The sequence below is a fragment of the Phoca vitulina genome, unplaced genomic scaffold, assembly GCF_004348235.1.
Source record: "Phoca vitulina isolate PV1807 unplaced genomic scaffold, GSC_HSeal_1.0 scaffold73, whole genome shotgun sequence".
Lineage (NCBI taxonomy): Eukaryota > Metazoa > Chordata > Mammalia > Carnivora > Phocidae > Phoca > Phoca vitulina.
The window spans coordinates 2,857,395-2,873,343 of NW_022589776.1; the positions used below are offsets into that span (position 1 = coordinate 2,857,395).

The 15,949-nt window shown below is 43.1% G+C and overlaps 1 protein-coding gene across 4 annotated transcripts in view; it reads left to right on the plus strand.

Annotated features, from left to right (window-relative positions):
• The window catches only part of RABGAP1L (RAB GTPase activating protein 1 like), a 782,624-nt gene that overhangs the window by 758,589 nt on the left and 8,086 nt on the right, over positions 1-15,949 (plus strand). For all 4 annotated transcript variants that reach the window (XM_032393374.1, XM_032393376.1, XM_032393377.1 and 1 more), the window contains 3 exons: positions 3,178-3,288; positions 9,220-9,324; positions 12,082-12,165. In XM_032393374.1, coding sequence (XP_032249265.1) covers positions 3,178-3,288; positions 9,220-9,324; positions 12,082-12,165 — 300 coding nt within the window. The remainder of the gene's footprint in view (positions 1-3,177; positions 3,289-9,219; positions 9,325-12,081; positions 12,166-15,949) is intronic.

The following is a 15,949-nucleotide window of genomic DNA, read 5'->3' on the forward strand; positions in this document are numbered from 1 at the left end:
AAGGAACAAGGCCCATCCAGATGGAACTTTCTTCTCCGTTCTAGTATAAAGGGGAGCTTTTTCTTGCAAAAGAAAATACAGCCCAGTAAGACACCTGACTTGAAGCCTTGGCGAGTGTAGACAGGTTCGTGGGCAGGAACCCCCGCCTCGGTGGGTAGCGGTGCCTCGCTGGCCCGCTCAGGGACACGGAGGACTGCTGAGGACACCTCCCGCCCCAGGTTCAGACTTTGGAGGACGATACTGCATTTTCGGCCCCACAGCTTGCTTGCCCACATGTCTGTGAGTGCAGAGCAGGAGTCACACTCCCACTGTGCTGCTTGCTGTGCACACACCCAACCGAAGCTTCTTGCTAAAGCCAAGCCGGTAGGTGCGCCCCTCAGGCCATTTTGCTTTTTAGGGACACTTAGACACTCACAGTTTCTCCCAAATCTCCCCCTGTCCCCCCACTCCCCCCTTGGCCGCATGTCCATAGGGAAGGGTTCCAGTTGCAACAGGCTTGGTGATGGCACGTTTCCAGTCAGCACTGAGCTGAGCCCCCGGCTCTTCCTTAATTAACATCACCCACCGGGCGTTGATCTCCCATCAGGAGAGAAGTAGCCACCGGGTGCATCCTTAAAGTACTTGCAACGAAGTGCTTTTCCATGTGTGACTTTGCCTGCAGGTTACCTTAACTCCCTGGTATGTCACTGTCACCTGAAAAACCGGTACCTGCAACATTGTCCCTTGGGCGCAACAACTGTAACGTCAATAAGAGTTGAGGGGACTCTGCACCTTGGAGTCCGGCAGGTACAGTTTCAGGAGGAATCGGACACTGACTCAGGAGCAGGGACTGGAGTCGTGTCACCAGGAGCTCTCGGGAAGGGACTCACGGAGAGGGAGAACACTCGCTTCCCTGCTGAGCAGCCCACTCTGTGCACTGTGTCCTGACGAAATGGTGCTGGGTGTTGCTGCTCGTTCCTGGTGAGGAGGAAATGGATTGGCAAAGTTTCTGGAACATTTTTTTTTAATATATAATTCTAAGTTTTCAACAAGTAGGCAAGTTGTTTCCACAAAGAGGAGTAATATTTAGATGTATTGGGTAGAAGACTAACTCTCGGGCCCCCACTAGAATTTGGATTGCTTCAGCAAAGATTGAAAGATTTCGCCATAGAGGCCCTGGCTGTTTATCTGCTATATTTTCGTGCCTACTTTGATGATATTTCTGAGGGAGGTTAGGACTTCTATAGATCGAGGGGACAGACAGAATTTGATGAGTGCGATGTGCCCCTACAAATATGTACACGGTCTTTTCAGGAATATTTTGGGAAAGGATTCCTGGCAGGGCCACACTTTTGAGGAGTTACGTAGTATCTTGGTCAAAACCGAAGATCCAGTCTGGTTTCGGGTAGAATATGAGCTTCTCACAGGAGTAAACTTTAAAAAAATTCTCATTTTGGCATTTTATCCTTTTCAGTGGAATTGAAATTCCGAATGGCTTTTAATTTTTTTAGTAACATTTTAAACACATGTATTCTGTATTCATTGTTGAAAACTTAGAAACATTTTTAAAGTACAAAGACAACAATGAAAATAAGCCAGTACCTGCAATTAATGTTATTTATGTTATGAAAATGAGACTTTCTAGTTCCTTGTCTTCTTTTTTTTTCTATGAGGTGGCTTAAGCATTTCTTTGATCATATTTTTCACTTATATTTTAACACTGCATGGAATTCTATCATGAATTTATTTAAAAGCATTTAAGAGATTTGGGACTGTTTTTATCTTCTTCAGTAGATTTCTTTTTCAAAAATGTTTTGGCATTCCCCAAGTATCCCAGTCTTCCTTTTCCAAAAGAGGAGATAGGAATAGACTCTGTTGGCCGGTTCTAGTCAAAGCACAAGTTATCCTTTAGCTTCTCTGCTGGCCCTGTTGGGGGATCCTCTGCTCCATGAAAGTCTGAGGCTCTGCCCTTACCATTAGTTTCCTAGCCCTTCTTTAAAAAACCAAAAGAAAAAAAAAGAAATTGGGCTGTCTTTCTTCCATATAACCAACCCTAGGTTGTTCTATAGAAGATAAATGTCCTTTTGCCCCACGTTACACAATGATATACTCTCTTCCAGGGCATAGATTTGTCTTCTGGTTGTGCAGTACTCCTTTGTCTGAGTTTCTGCCACCCTTGCAGAAAACCCTGTTAGGAGTATAAATCTGAAAAACAGGAAGGGCTCATCACATTGAAGTCTTTCCTGTCAGCTCTCTTTGAATCTCCCGTAACTGTTAACAGTAGCAAAAAAAACAAAAAAAGGTACTTTTGATACTTTGGATTGGAAGACAGTAAATTGCTACTCTGAAAATAGATGCGCATGTACACAGTTCATAATGTTTAGTTCAGGGGAGACCTTTCTTCCTAAAAATGTGACTTGGTTCTTTCATCATAGGACTTTGTTTCAGATTTTTCCTGGGAGTTCAAGAGGAAAAAAACAGCTCAGTAATTTGTTTTACCCAGAATCTTTTGAAGTTTTAAAGTTGAGAAACTTTAAAAGCCCTCCAACAAACACCGAGAGCCATTGTCATAAGGACTGTCGCTCATACTAATACAAAAATTGGTGTTCGGAAAAGTATTTCTACCCCGAGGATGAACGTGTCAGTTGATAGCAAAAGTCCTGAACCCATGTATTCTGGTTCTTGATTTAGTGCTCGTAATTAAATATATTCAATGAATGTGAACTCTGATACTGGAAAAACAATGTGAAGAGATGTCTAGTGGTTTCCCCCCATTTCACGCCTTCTGTGTCATGCAGTTTCCCTTGAGGTTAAGGGTGGGATTACTGTGCATGTTTCAAACAGAGGATGGCCCGTGTCTGGGTTCTGGGTCTATATGAAACATCACAGGACTGGGGAGATGTTGGAAATTTTGCCTTTTGTGGCACTTTTTTAATAATGCAGCCTTTTACCATGCAGCCTGTCAGGGACAGTTGTAAGGTTCACCGGGTAGAGAGCCGCATCTGCGCTGCTGGCTTAACTCACTGTTGTTTCCCCAGACAGCAATCCTGCCTTCCTGTGCCCCTTGCGCCTCCTCCTTTTTACACCTTCAGAAGTTCACTTTGTTGTCGCTGCTTGTTTTTGCTCACCGGTCCGTTCCTTTCTGCTAGTGCCTCTCGGCACTAATGCCGCCCTCCGGCTATTGCTCTTTTCCTGCAGAGGGAGAACCGGAGACTGCAGGAGGCCAGCATGAGGCTGGAACAGGAGAACGATGACCTCGCCCATGAGCTAGTAACCAGCAAGATCGCTCTGCGAAATGACTTGGATCAGGTAAGCGTGTCATTCACTAGGTTGCAGTCAGACCGCGACGAGCTCCTCAAAGGCGAGGACCGAGTTGCTCTCCCTGCAGTCCCGCTGGGGCTCACTCTGTACTTGACGCTGAGTTCTGGCTGCTTGTTGGGTGAAGGGGCGGCCAGTAGGTGGCAGGGGACAGCTTGTGCTAACTGGAGAGGGTGGAAGACGCCAGCCTTTGAGAACGGTTTGGGTCATTTCCAAACAGCATGTGCGACGTGTTTTTTTATAACTCTAAACTTCTCTGGTGTCTCTTCTCTTCGTCTGTACTTTTCCTAAGCCAAGGGCTGCCAGCATAATTACCTGGGAATATCAGTCACCAAGACTATACCAATGCCACGCTGACATTGGGAGGCACTTTACTTTTTGTTCCAAGAAGAGTTCTCATCTACAATGAATGTGAGGATTTTATGTGAAGTATGTACATTAAGATACGTGCATTGGTGGGGAGACAGGCATTCTAGGGGCTGAGGGCCAAGATGCCTGGCTGTGAATCCTGGCAGCACCGTCTGCTCAGCGCATGACCCTGCGCAGTTCTTAACCTGCCTGTAAGTAAGATAAGGTGAAGCACGTCAGCAGTGTGTGTTCAGTACATGGCAGCTGTTGCTAGGAAGACCTTAAATTGTTCACCTTCCCTGGTTCTTTCCAGCAGTACTGACAGCTTTAGGACTTGCTGTTTTCTGTCGCTAGTGTTTTATAAAAGGTAGCTGGCAATATGGAAGGAGTCTTGGGCGGATTGAAAATTATCTCTCTTTTCTGACTTAAAAAGTGAATACTCCCCACAAACGGTGCCAGGGTCAGAAAGATTGAGACTTACACTGTTGAATCTGTAAAAAAGAAGCATCACCTGTGTGCTGCCTGCTCATTGACAATATTTCAAATACAGATCCAATAATGTAAATATTATTAAATGTTTGGAGGAGTTTTTTAAATGTCCCTGGCACAACTCCTTTTTCCCATATAAACAGCTAATTTTGCAGCTCAAAAGTTTCAACCACAGTAAGATGGGGATTAGACGACTATTAAGGAAAACAGTGCTAAAGGCGGAGAAGGGGTAGCTGAAGGAATCCACACTAAACAGAGTTCGAAAATAAAACAGAGACTGTGCTTCGTGGGACACAGGATGTAGAAGGTTGAAAAGCAGTCTGGTTGGGGGGCCGGGGGTGGGGGTGGGGGTGACCCTTTTCCCCACAAAACCATTCAGCCAGGCTGTTTGGAAGTTGTTAGAGGTGGTGTGAGAAATGTGTGACTAAGAGAGTCGGAACCAAAGAAGACAGAAGGGCGTCCAGTCGGACAGGACCGACCAAGACCAGTCTGACCTCGGCTGGTACATTTTTGTATTAATTAGACTATGCTGGTGAGTCAGTACTAATACGAAATTCCTGTTTTCATATTGGCTCTCCAACGGCCTCACATTTGATTCTGTTCTTTTGAATCTTGTATCCATTAATAGTTTTCTGAAGATGGATAACTAAATGAAAAAGAGTTTTAAGCAGTGGGACTCTGGGGATGCGGTGAAATTCACTAGAGAGAGTCGTATGTTTAAAGTTGTGCAGGAAATGTATTTGGTGTTACTATCAGACCTTTAAAAGGATTAAAAAGTAATGAGATGAAATGTCTACTGAGTACCTACTACGCACCAACGACTATATTCCGCAATTTTATAAGTGTTATCTCATTTAATCTCGCTAATGACTCCATCAAGCAGGTATTATTTTAATCTTACATTTAGTAAATGAGGAAGATGACATATGTACTCTGACTTGGAAAGCTATTCTAACAGAGATCTGGACGGAAGTATGTGTACAAGATGGTTTATTACTGTGTTACTCAGAAGAATAAAAAGTACAAATAATGTATATGTCCAATAAAAGGGGAGAATGAAAGTAAGTGTCTTTTTGGAATAGTTTTTAAAAACAATGGGAAGATGATGTTATAATATTTTTGTAAAACCTATAAATTTATCTGTATATAATGTTTGCATCTAAATTGCACAGGATATGGCTGGTGGAGGGCCATCATCTTAGGAAAGGAAGCTGAAATATACTTCAAAAGGAAAAAAGCCTACAAGGAAATCCATCAAAATATTAGTTCTAGATACTCTGGGTGATGAGCATCAATCTAACTTTTAGATTCATCTTTATGCATGTATTTTTTTCAATTATTTTATCTTTTATAAGAAGACCTTAAATTCTTAACAACCCTTGGTTTAGTAATAATATACGTCATACCTTATTAATAATCAGAAAAAACATATTATTTTTTAAAAAGATATTGTACCACCAAGAAAGTCTATTTTGTGGATCAGCCTGGAAAGACTGCTGCATGCGTACTCCCAAAATAATTGATGGTTGAGTATCTGGGTAGATAGCTCATATAGATTCTAGATGCTAGTCCCTGAAGAAAAGATTCCTTCATTCTTTCATTTTCTTCCTCTTTCTCTTAATTTCCTCCCTTTATACCTCTGTTTTTAAAAGAGTAAGTAAGACCTGGCCCTTGCCTTTTGAAGCTTGTTATCTAGGTGAAAGAATAACAATTGCTATTTCGTGCATATCTCCTCCAAACATCTGATTTTGCAGTTTCTGCCCGAGTGGGGCTTATCTGCCTGTCAAAAAGCCGTCCGTGCACTTTAGGTGTCCTGCCCCCCAGCCAGCCTGGGAGGACACCAGCCGCACAGGGAAAGCGCCGGCTCGCCCCGCCTTCACCCCACTCGCCCCCTACTTTTCCATTGCCACTTTCATCAAAATCACATCTCTTCATTGAAATAGTCAAACTTCAGCCAACATTAAACAAGCAGGAAACCAGATTGTATTCAAGACAATATGTAAAGCAAACAAGCACTAATTAGATAATTAGGTACTCTTTAAAAATAAATTATTCCTCACCCTTGTCATTGCTGGCTTCGGGCGTCCTGGGCACAAAAGGCTCTTAATTTTTCTCTTCGACAGAGCTGTCTGTTTTGACAACTTCCTCTCCCTTAGACTCTTGAAATAAGGACTTCTCCGTGACTAACAATGTAAAAAGATACGACATCTCCATTTCAGTTTCTGTAGCGAGCTGCCTTCAAGCCCTTCCTGTCCTTTCTCGTTCGCAAGGAGCACTTTCGCACTGCGGACGACGCCTCGTCCTTCTGACCGGGGCAGGTTCTGTGTTAGGAGCAGGGGCTCCGCGTAATGAGTGGCGAAGTGTTTTGTTTTGTTTTAGATTGAACAACGGGCTTGACGAGTTCTTTGAGAACTCATTTCTGAAAAATCCTCATCCCTGATGTGAGAGCTGAACCTTTTGATCAGGTTATCGGTCGATTCACGATTAAATCACAAATGGCAGTGCTTTTTCCTCTCCTATGTATGTCACATGAACCTTAGGTAGCAATTCGAAGTCTCCACATCAATAAGGCATTATAAGGGGGCGCCTGGGTGGCTCAGTTGGTTAAGCGTCTGCCTTCGACTTGGGTGGTGATCCTGGGGTCCTGGAATGGAGCCCCCACATTAGGCTCCCTGCTCGTCGGGGAGTCTGCTTCTCCTTCTGCCTGCTTTGCCTGCTGCTCTCCCTGCTTGTGCTCTCTCTCTCTCTCTGTCAAGTAAATAAAATCTTTACAAAAAAACAAGGCCTTATAAGATGTTGGTAAGTGATGGGGCGCCGGGGCGGCTCAGTCAATTGGGTGGCCGACTCTTGATTTTGACTCAGGTCATGATCTCAGGGTCCTGAGATTGAGCCCCACATCAGGCTCTGCGCTCAGCAGGGAGTCTGCTTGAGATTCTCTCTCTCTCTCTTCCTCTGCGCCTCCCCCTGCTCTCTCTCTGTCTCTCTCAAATAAATAAATAAATCTTTTAAAAAAAGATGTTGGTGATTAGAATTAATAATGACAGTGATCTTAACAAATTATGGTGAAGATTTTATGGTTTGAGTTCAAAGAATATGAGTATCTCTCTGTGTAGTATTACGTTCCTAGAGATTCATTTAACATGAAAGATGATTTCTACTTAAGTGAGGTGTAGAAATTGGGTGTCCAAAGACCCAGAAGACTGTTTTTAGGAGAACCAAGTTCTTTCAGATCTGGTCCTATTTTGATGAGCAGTAGAATCATTCTGACTTCACTGTTTAACATAGTGGAGAGACTCTGGATGAAGCTTCTGGAAAATACTGACGCTCCTCCCACATCGGACCCACAGCAATTTCTGCAGATGTCAGAAACACTCCTTTAGTGTTCCAAAACTATAAAATGTCTAGATGTGATGCACAATTTAAGAAGCTTACATGTCCAGATAGCAGAAATTTACAAAAGGCTAAAAATTGGGGTGAATCTCTTTAAGAAACCAAACTTAGAAAACATTCACTTCAGAGTGTCATGAGGAGAAAGGACTCGTCTCTTCACAAAATGGAAAATGCGGGGGGTACTGAAGAGGACGTTAAATTGCACTCTTCTTTATTAGGAGGGCTGTTGCTCAAATATTCTGAGGTAGAACTTGAACCAGTGGGCTGACGTTATAGGGAGCTAGATTTGGTTCAATTTTTAAGAACACTGAAATGATCTATATAGCTATTCTTGATTCACTGCTCTGTGACCCTCCCTCAGAGACTCTGGGGAGGTGCTCCCTGCTTTGACTGCAGTCATCTGCTGGCTCTAGAATTCGCTGTTTTGAGTGTCTATAATCTGCATCAGATATCTTACAATTTATGAAAACGTAACTTGCAACAGATATTTTGCCCACCTCTGATTTCAGGATGTTCTTTTGCTGTGTAGATCTCCCCCTTAAAATTTAATATTATCAGAACAAATTTTAGAGTCTTTTTAAGAGGGACTGTTCACCTTAACTACACCATAGTTGCAAAGTATCTGAAAACAGAGCCGTAACCATTGGACTATGGGACACAGGGAACTGTAAGAACAGAGAAGCTGGAGCCCCCAACAGATGAGCAAGTCTAATGGGCAAGACAAATAAATCACACATGTAATTTGTCACTAGAGATTGTGCTAAGTGCTATCAAGGGAAATAGGAGAGATGTAAGCAGAGGAACTAATTTAGATGGGGGTGAGGAACTGATTTAGATAAGGGTGAGTGGGACAGGGCTCAGGGCTCACTTCACTACAGATGTGAACAGGAAGCTGAGACCTACAGGGTGAGGTAAGGGTCTAGGGTGTGCAGTAGGCACGGGTTGACTAGTTAAATATACGCACAGTGCTTTCCTGGTTAATTGGACTCTGTATCCAAGTTAAGACCAGAGTATTCTCTTTAGTTTTTCTCAGCCCTTCTAGAAACATGGTCTTTTCTGTTTAGATGCCTGGTCCATACTTCAGTTTTCCCCAAGGCTATCTCTCATGGGGTTTTGGTCTTAATTTCTCCTTGCTGTACTCACTGTCCTGTGTGAGTCCCCTTGTGGGCCATTTTACCTCTGCTGGTCTTTGAATTTTCTCACCTAACTGCTGTCCATGGATCAGCCTGTCTCTCTCTGAATCCGCACCCCCCACCCCCAGGCACTAACAGTTGGAAGCTTCCATATAAGGCTCCCCTTCATCCTATCCATCTACACAGTCTCAGAGTGAGTGCTGTTGTGACATCTGAAAATGTGTAAGAAGCATTTAGAAAGAGCATGCACTTCGAGGCCATTCATGTCTGAACTCAGATCATGGCTCTCATTCTGCCCCAGTCAGGTTATTTGATCTCTCCAAACTTCACCGCCATCATCAGTAAAATAATTATTGTTGTGAGGATCAGAGATGATGTGTGCTGAGTGCCTGCTCTATAGTTGGCGTTCAAAGAAAACAGCCGCGCCCTGGGTGAGCTAGGAGGGGGAGAATGGCTTCTGGTAGTGATGCAACAATCATAACTAGAGATTAGGTTTGGAGAGAGTATCCACACCCGTTCTTTCTTCACCTTCCTTATGACTGTGACGTGCTCCAACGTGCAGGCAGAAGACAAGGCAGATGTGTTGAATAAGGAGCTCCTCTTGACCAAGCAGAGGCTGGTGGAGACTGAAGAAGAGAAGAGGAAGCAAGAGGAAGAGACGGCCCAGGTAAGAGGCATCGGTGGGCTTTTGCTTTACGCAGGTGTGTCGGCATGAGGAGTTGATTAATACTCGAAGCAAGAAGTAAAATCAAACTTACTCTAAATCAAGGGCGATGTTGAAGCAGGACACGTGAGCAGCGTTGGGTCTCGGCATTTCGTTTGAAGGGCGTTAGAAGCAGAGGCAGGAACTGATTTGTCCCCTTGAACAGGTTTTAGGAATCTGCCTTGACTCAGATGGCTAGCGAGAGTGTGAAGTTTCCTCTAAGTTTAGCAACTTGGAATTACGATCCAAGAGCTTTGACAAATATGCAGAGTTTGTGTCCTGTCTCCAAGCTAACTGACTTGAGCAGTAGTTTGAGAGGCTTGGGGAATGGGAAGCCTGCAGAGATTTCTGCTGGGAGGTGCTCAGTCAGTCCCACTCGGTTTTCCTGAATCATGCCTTAGAAGGAGCGCCAGCATTCCTGGCAGAGCTCTCAGCTCTTACTTCCCAGAGGAAAGGAAAAAGCAGCCCTTTGGGAACCAGCCTTGAAATTAGCACCCTCCAGTCTTCATATGCGTTGGGAGGCTAATCAGCTGGAAGACGCACCGCCTGGCCAAGGCCTCCTGGATAAGGGACAGGAGGGGCCTCTCTACTCAAGGAGTTGAGACTTCCAGCCTTCCTGAGGAAGAGTGGGCCGCCTCACCAATGTTCTCCATCTCTGCCAAGCATGATTCACTCATTTATTTTAATGAGTTTCATTCCAAGACATCAAAAATACTAAATATAAAACAGAACACAAACCATTTCAAAGACCTGTATCCAAGCAGAAAAAGTCTACTGAAGTTACTAATGAAGGGATGTATCATTTAGCACCTTCCAGGGTTAATAAAAAGTGTTCCATGATTTTTTTTTTAAATTGGAATATGATGAAATGACTCTTGGCATTTAATGTGGGCCAGGTTTTTTGTTTTGTTTTGTTTTTTTACCTAGTCAAATTTTTTTTAGGAGCTGATTATCCACTTTGATCTAGGCCTTTTGTTGGGTTTTGTGTTTTTTTGTTTTTTTGTTTTGTTTTTTTACCCCCTGCCTTTTTGGGGCTCAATTCAGTACTTTAGGTAAAGAATGAAGCTATTGGGGTGCCTGGGTGGCTCAGTCATTAAGTGACTGCCTTCAGCTCAGGTCATGATCCCAGGGTCCTGGGATCGAGCTCCACATGGGGCTCCCTGCTCATCGGGAAGCCTGCTTCTCCCTCTTCCACTCCCCCTGCTTGTGTTCCCTCTCTCACTGTCTCTCTCTCTCTCTCTCTGTCAATTAAATAAATAAATAAAATCTTTAAAAAAAAAAGAATGAAACTATTAGCAAATTAATTTAACCCATGCTTCTTCCCTCCCTTTGTGTGTCTGTGTATGTGTATGCGCGCGCACACACACATACACACACGTATTTGTATATGTGCATATATCCTGTTTTAATCATTATGGTACCTTTGTGAGATAGGGATTATTCTCTTCATATGCCAGATAAGAAAACCATGGTTTAGAGAAATTAAGTGACACTTGCTCAAAGCCTCTCAGCTTTCTAAGTTTGTCCTGAAGTCTGTGGCGCCTTATCGTAGGAGGGGAGAAAGGTGTGATTTGCGTCCTTAAATTATGTAAGACAGAGAATAGAGACTAATATAAATAACTTTGAATCAATATGTCCTATAAATTGCTTTTAGAATTTAAGAACATAGCAAATACGAAGAAATTTGGAAAGCTTCTCACGATAAGGAGTCCAATTATAAATCACAGTCATTTGTGAATTAGCAAATACAGCGTATATCCCATTTATAATTTGGGATGCTGCAAAGCAGAATTTAATTTATTCTGATTATGTACTTTAAGATTAACCAGAGTTGTTTTGTGTTTGTTTGTTTGGTCAACAACGTGGAAGAACTGAAATCTTTCCTCGTCTGGTGGCACCTGAGCTTTTCCTGCCCTACCTTCCTTGCTACCTAGAAGCCCGAGTTGCTGGGCTACAAAAAAGTGTGGTTTTCAGCTCAGCGTTCTTGGTTTAGCATTTCTGTGACTGTAACAAGTACCTGCATCATGTATCATGCTGGCTCCTTCTAAAGTCACTGCTCAGTCCCTGAATCTCCTGACTTCCAAAGCTCTTATCTTCCTCCAACTTTTTCTGACTCCAGTCTCAAAAGCTTCCTGTTCCCACCTTCAGAGAGATACCAGCAGTGACCGTAGGGGGCTGTGAATGGGAAGGCCTAACATGCTTCTTCAGTCATTGATTATACAGCAGTGGGAATACACACATTGCCTGGGTGTTTTGTTCTGTTTTAGACTTTCGTAAGAATAAAGATAGCTTCGGGGTACCTGGCTGGCTCAGACAGGGGAGCATGCAACTGTTGATCTCAGGGTTGTGAGTTCAAGCCCCACATTGTGTGTAGAGATTCCTTAAAAATAAAATCTAAAAAAAAAAGAAGAGAGACGATAACTTCTGAATGGACACTTATTTAACAATATATTTATAAAGTAAGTGGTAAGGATAAGCAGTTGTATAATGGGGTTGCTCATATGTCTTATACATTACAGGAGAGAAGGAAAGATGTCTGCATCTCTGGAGATGATCAGGCTTTTCGAATGCTTGAGATACAGCTTCAGTGAGGAAAATTTATATAGTTGTAGTTGTTAACATTGGCCTTGACCGAATCAGGCTGACCTGAATATAGGTGTTTGTGGAAATTCATTAGGCTTTTGACTGAGGCTTGGTGTTTCTCATTCTCTGTCTCTCTAGCTAAAAGAAGTCTTCCGGAAACAACTGGAGAAGGCAGAGTACGAGATAAAGAAGACCACAGCTATCATTGCTGAGTATAAGCAGGTATCGTGCCACTGAGGTTTGCGTTGCTATAAAAGTGATTATTTGTATTGTTTTTCTTTGGGGGGAAAAATCATTTTGTCTTTAGAGTTTCCAGAGCAATGGTTGCATACATTCATTAAATTTGATGGCTTCCTTTCTCCTCTGAAATAAACAGTGACTGGACACGCTTGCCGATAACATGGGAGGTGTAACTGAGCGAAATGATCTGTTGGCTGTTTACAATGTTTGGTAGATTGAGAGGAATAGGAAAGTTGATCTTTACCATTGGGATCCTGTCTCTGCCCTCCTCAGAAGCACATTTCCAGTAGACCTCACTAGTAACATTTGCCTCTTTGCCAGGGACTAAAGCTTAGTGATTATATCAAATGACAGTATCCGGGGAATCAGTGTGTCCTTTGCTGTCACAGTATAGAATGTGGGAGCTCTTTTTCCCACGTGGCCATGTGGCCTTACCCAACCATGGCCAAGGCTAGCAGGAAACCTTCTGTTGGGAACCTTTGATCTCTTAGTGGAGGGCTTGCTCTCCTTGGATGTTCCTGGCCCCTTCACCAGAGTGTTCCCAGAAAGCCCTCATTCCTGCCCGAGTAGTATCGTCTTGTCTCTGCTGCTCGTGCTGGGACATGGCAAGGACTCTGCATTGCTGAGAAACCCTTGAATGGACTGCAGCAGTTCCAGCATTCCAGAATTAACCAAGGCACCATTTGTCACCTGCTTATCCTAAGAACTTCCCTGGGGTCTCCTGCCTCATGTAGGAGTTTGAAATCTGATTCCTATTATTTTTTAAAATGTGCTGCTTATAAATAAAATTTATGTTCCTCATGGAAAATTAAGAAAGTGTAGAAGAGCACAAAGAAAACACCCCCTCCCCCCCGCTTAACCTTACCAATTAGAAATAGTCACTGTAATATACTGAATATGCATTGTTGCTATATAAATAAAAATGTCATTTATATTGTTTGTGCTACTTTTTGCAACTGGTTCACTTCATATATTATGAACATCTTTTCAGAAGGATTTTTCTCCTTCATGGACGATTGCTTAGAAATAAGGCTTCAGAGCTGTCTTCTCTCTTTGATGATAATATGTGTTGATACCTGCAATCTGAGAGGCTTGATTCTTTGGGGGATCAAAAGATGAATTAATTCAATTTCTCTCCTTTAGAAGCTGATCTTGTAATGGGGAGCTAATACCTGTGCACAAATAATAGGAAAGGGAGCTTATTGCCCATGGGAAATGAAACCCTTCCTGGAGGAGGGGTGATTTGAGCTGTGCTTCAAAGGCCGGGCGAGATTTGGGTATGTGGAGGCAGCGAAGGGGGATAGAAATGGGGAACAGAGGAACGGCACATGCAAAGGCATGGAGGTAGGTTAGTGAACAGAAATAGTTTTGTTTGTCAAGACGTTCGAGTACAAAAAAGAAGCAAAGGTGAGTGGGGTCCCAGTTCAAGGAGGGGCTTCGGGTTAGGCAGAGGAGTTTGGATTTTATTCCGTTTACAGTAGGAATGTTTGAGCAAGAAAGTGGCATAATCAGGGACATATTGTTGGCACTGATCTGTCCCAGTGAGAAATGTGGAACCAAATGGAGAGACCCACAGGCAAAGATACAGACCGGTAAGAGGCTAACTGCAGAGTCTAAGTGAGAAAATAGAGAGCCTTAAACTAAAATAAGTAGTAATGAAAATGGAGAAGAGGAAGACACAAAACATAGTCATTTTTTGCTGGACAAGGGAAAACACTGAAGGTGATCCCGAGATTTTCAATTTGGGTAACTAGGAGAAGGGATGGTTAAACATTAACCAATCCAAGGAACATTAAAGACCACGTGCTGTGGAACTCGCCATCACTGCAAATGGGTTTTCTTTCATCACCACATTAGGCCATGGGTGGCCACCATATGCAGCACTCTTCAAAATAGTAATCCTTGGGACTGTTCTTGAATATTATCTGGCAGGCACAACCAGTAATGTAAAAGGCAACAGACCCATCTGCCTGAAGATAATTAGGATATAAAACATAATCCACATGCATTCTGTAGTTGGAATTGGCTATGATTGGCTTTATTTTGGAATCTTTGGGGTTATTTGAAAAGGTATATGGTTTGCCAAAATTATAGGGAGATTGCTTCTTCTTCACATCAGCCAGTGTAGTCCTATTCATTATTTCCAGGCTTGGATCTGGAGAAATTGGAAACAACTCTACAAGCAGGCCCTGGTCTCTAGAGCCATTTTTTTTTTTTTTAAGATTTTATTTATTTACTTGAGAGAGAGAGAGAACATGAGTAGGGGGAGGGGCAGAGGGAGAGGGAGAAGCAGACTCCCCACTGAGAAGGGTGGAGGAGGTGTGTGGGGGCGGTATAACGACTCTATTCCAGGACTGTGGGATCATGACCTGAGCCGAAGGCAGACACCCCTCAAAACAGACATTAAAAAAAAAGTCCCAGGGGCGCCTGGGTAGCTCAGTTGGTTAAACATCTGCCTTCAGCTCAGATTGTGATCTCCAGGTCCCTGCTCAGTGGGAGTCTTAGTGGGGAGTCTGCTTCTCCCTCTCCCTCTGCGCCTCCCCCCACTCATGCTCTCTATCTCTCTCAAATAAAAAAAAAATCTTTTTTTTAAAAAAGGCTGTTTTGATAATAGAGGTAGATCTTTTATGTTTTTAGTTCAAATTGCATTTTAAAATTTGATATCCCCTAACTTTTTTTATTCCACTTTTCAAAAATAAAAGATCTGTTATGTCACTCAAGGAATTTGAACATCTAGTAATTTTTTTAAGTAAATGGTTTTGTTTGCCTGGTTGGTTGGTTGGTTGGTTTTGGCTTTGAAAGCACTTATTTCTACCTGCTCCTAGTACTTGTTGTTAGCACCTTATTTCAGAATCAATAATGAGATTCTCTTTAATAAGCACTTATTATAGGCCAGGTGCCATACTGAATCCTTTGCATACATTTTTTTCCACTGATTATCACAGCACAGCACTTTGTATTTATGAGGGAACTGAAGCTTAGGAAGGTTAGTGAATTTGCCCAAGGACACACTGCTGGAAAGTACTAGAGCTGGACCTCAGGCTTGTCATTTCACGCCATGTTGCCAAACCACTTGATCAGAATTTTAGTCTTTATTATTTTCTGGTCATTTTAACTCTGTTTTATCCCCTCTGCCACTTTTTTTTTTTTTAAGATTTATTTATTTATTTGAGAGAGAGAATGAGAGAGAGAGAGTACATGAGAAGGGGGAGGGTCAGAGGGAGAAGCAGACACCCTGCTGAGCAGGGACACCCCCCCCCCCCATGCGGGACTTGATCCGGGGACTCCAGGATCATGACCTGAGCTGAAGGCAGTCGCTTAACGAACTGAGCCACCCAGGCGCCCCAACTTCTTAAGGAAACTTTAGGTCATTGAAAACAGAGACTCTCTCTGTGGCTATCCACAGGAGAAGTTTCTGGTCCAGAATTCTTTTCATCAGGTTTCCAGAATGGTACTTTGCACAGAGTGGATACTCAGCAAAAATTCTATAGATTGATTCCAAAAACAGGACAGGAATTCACTGGAAATAGTCGCAAAGTCTAGTGACAAATCAAATTACCCCATGTGTTTTTCTACTAATTAAGATCAAAATATGCTTTATGCATGGAACACTCTCAGGCTCTCTGCCGGGCATGGGTTGCATTTGCAGGGCTCTCTGCCGGGCCTGGGCGGCATTTGCAGGGCTCTCTGCCGGGCCTGGGTGGCATTTGCAGGGCTGTTCTTTTGCAAAATTTCCTCTAGCACCAGAGAAGCCAGAGCACTGTAT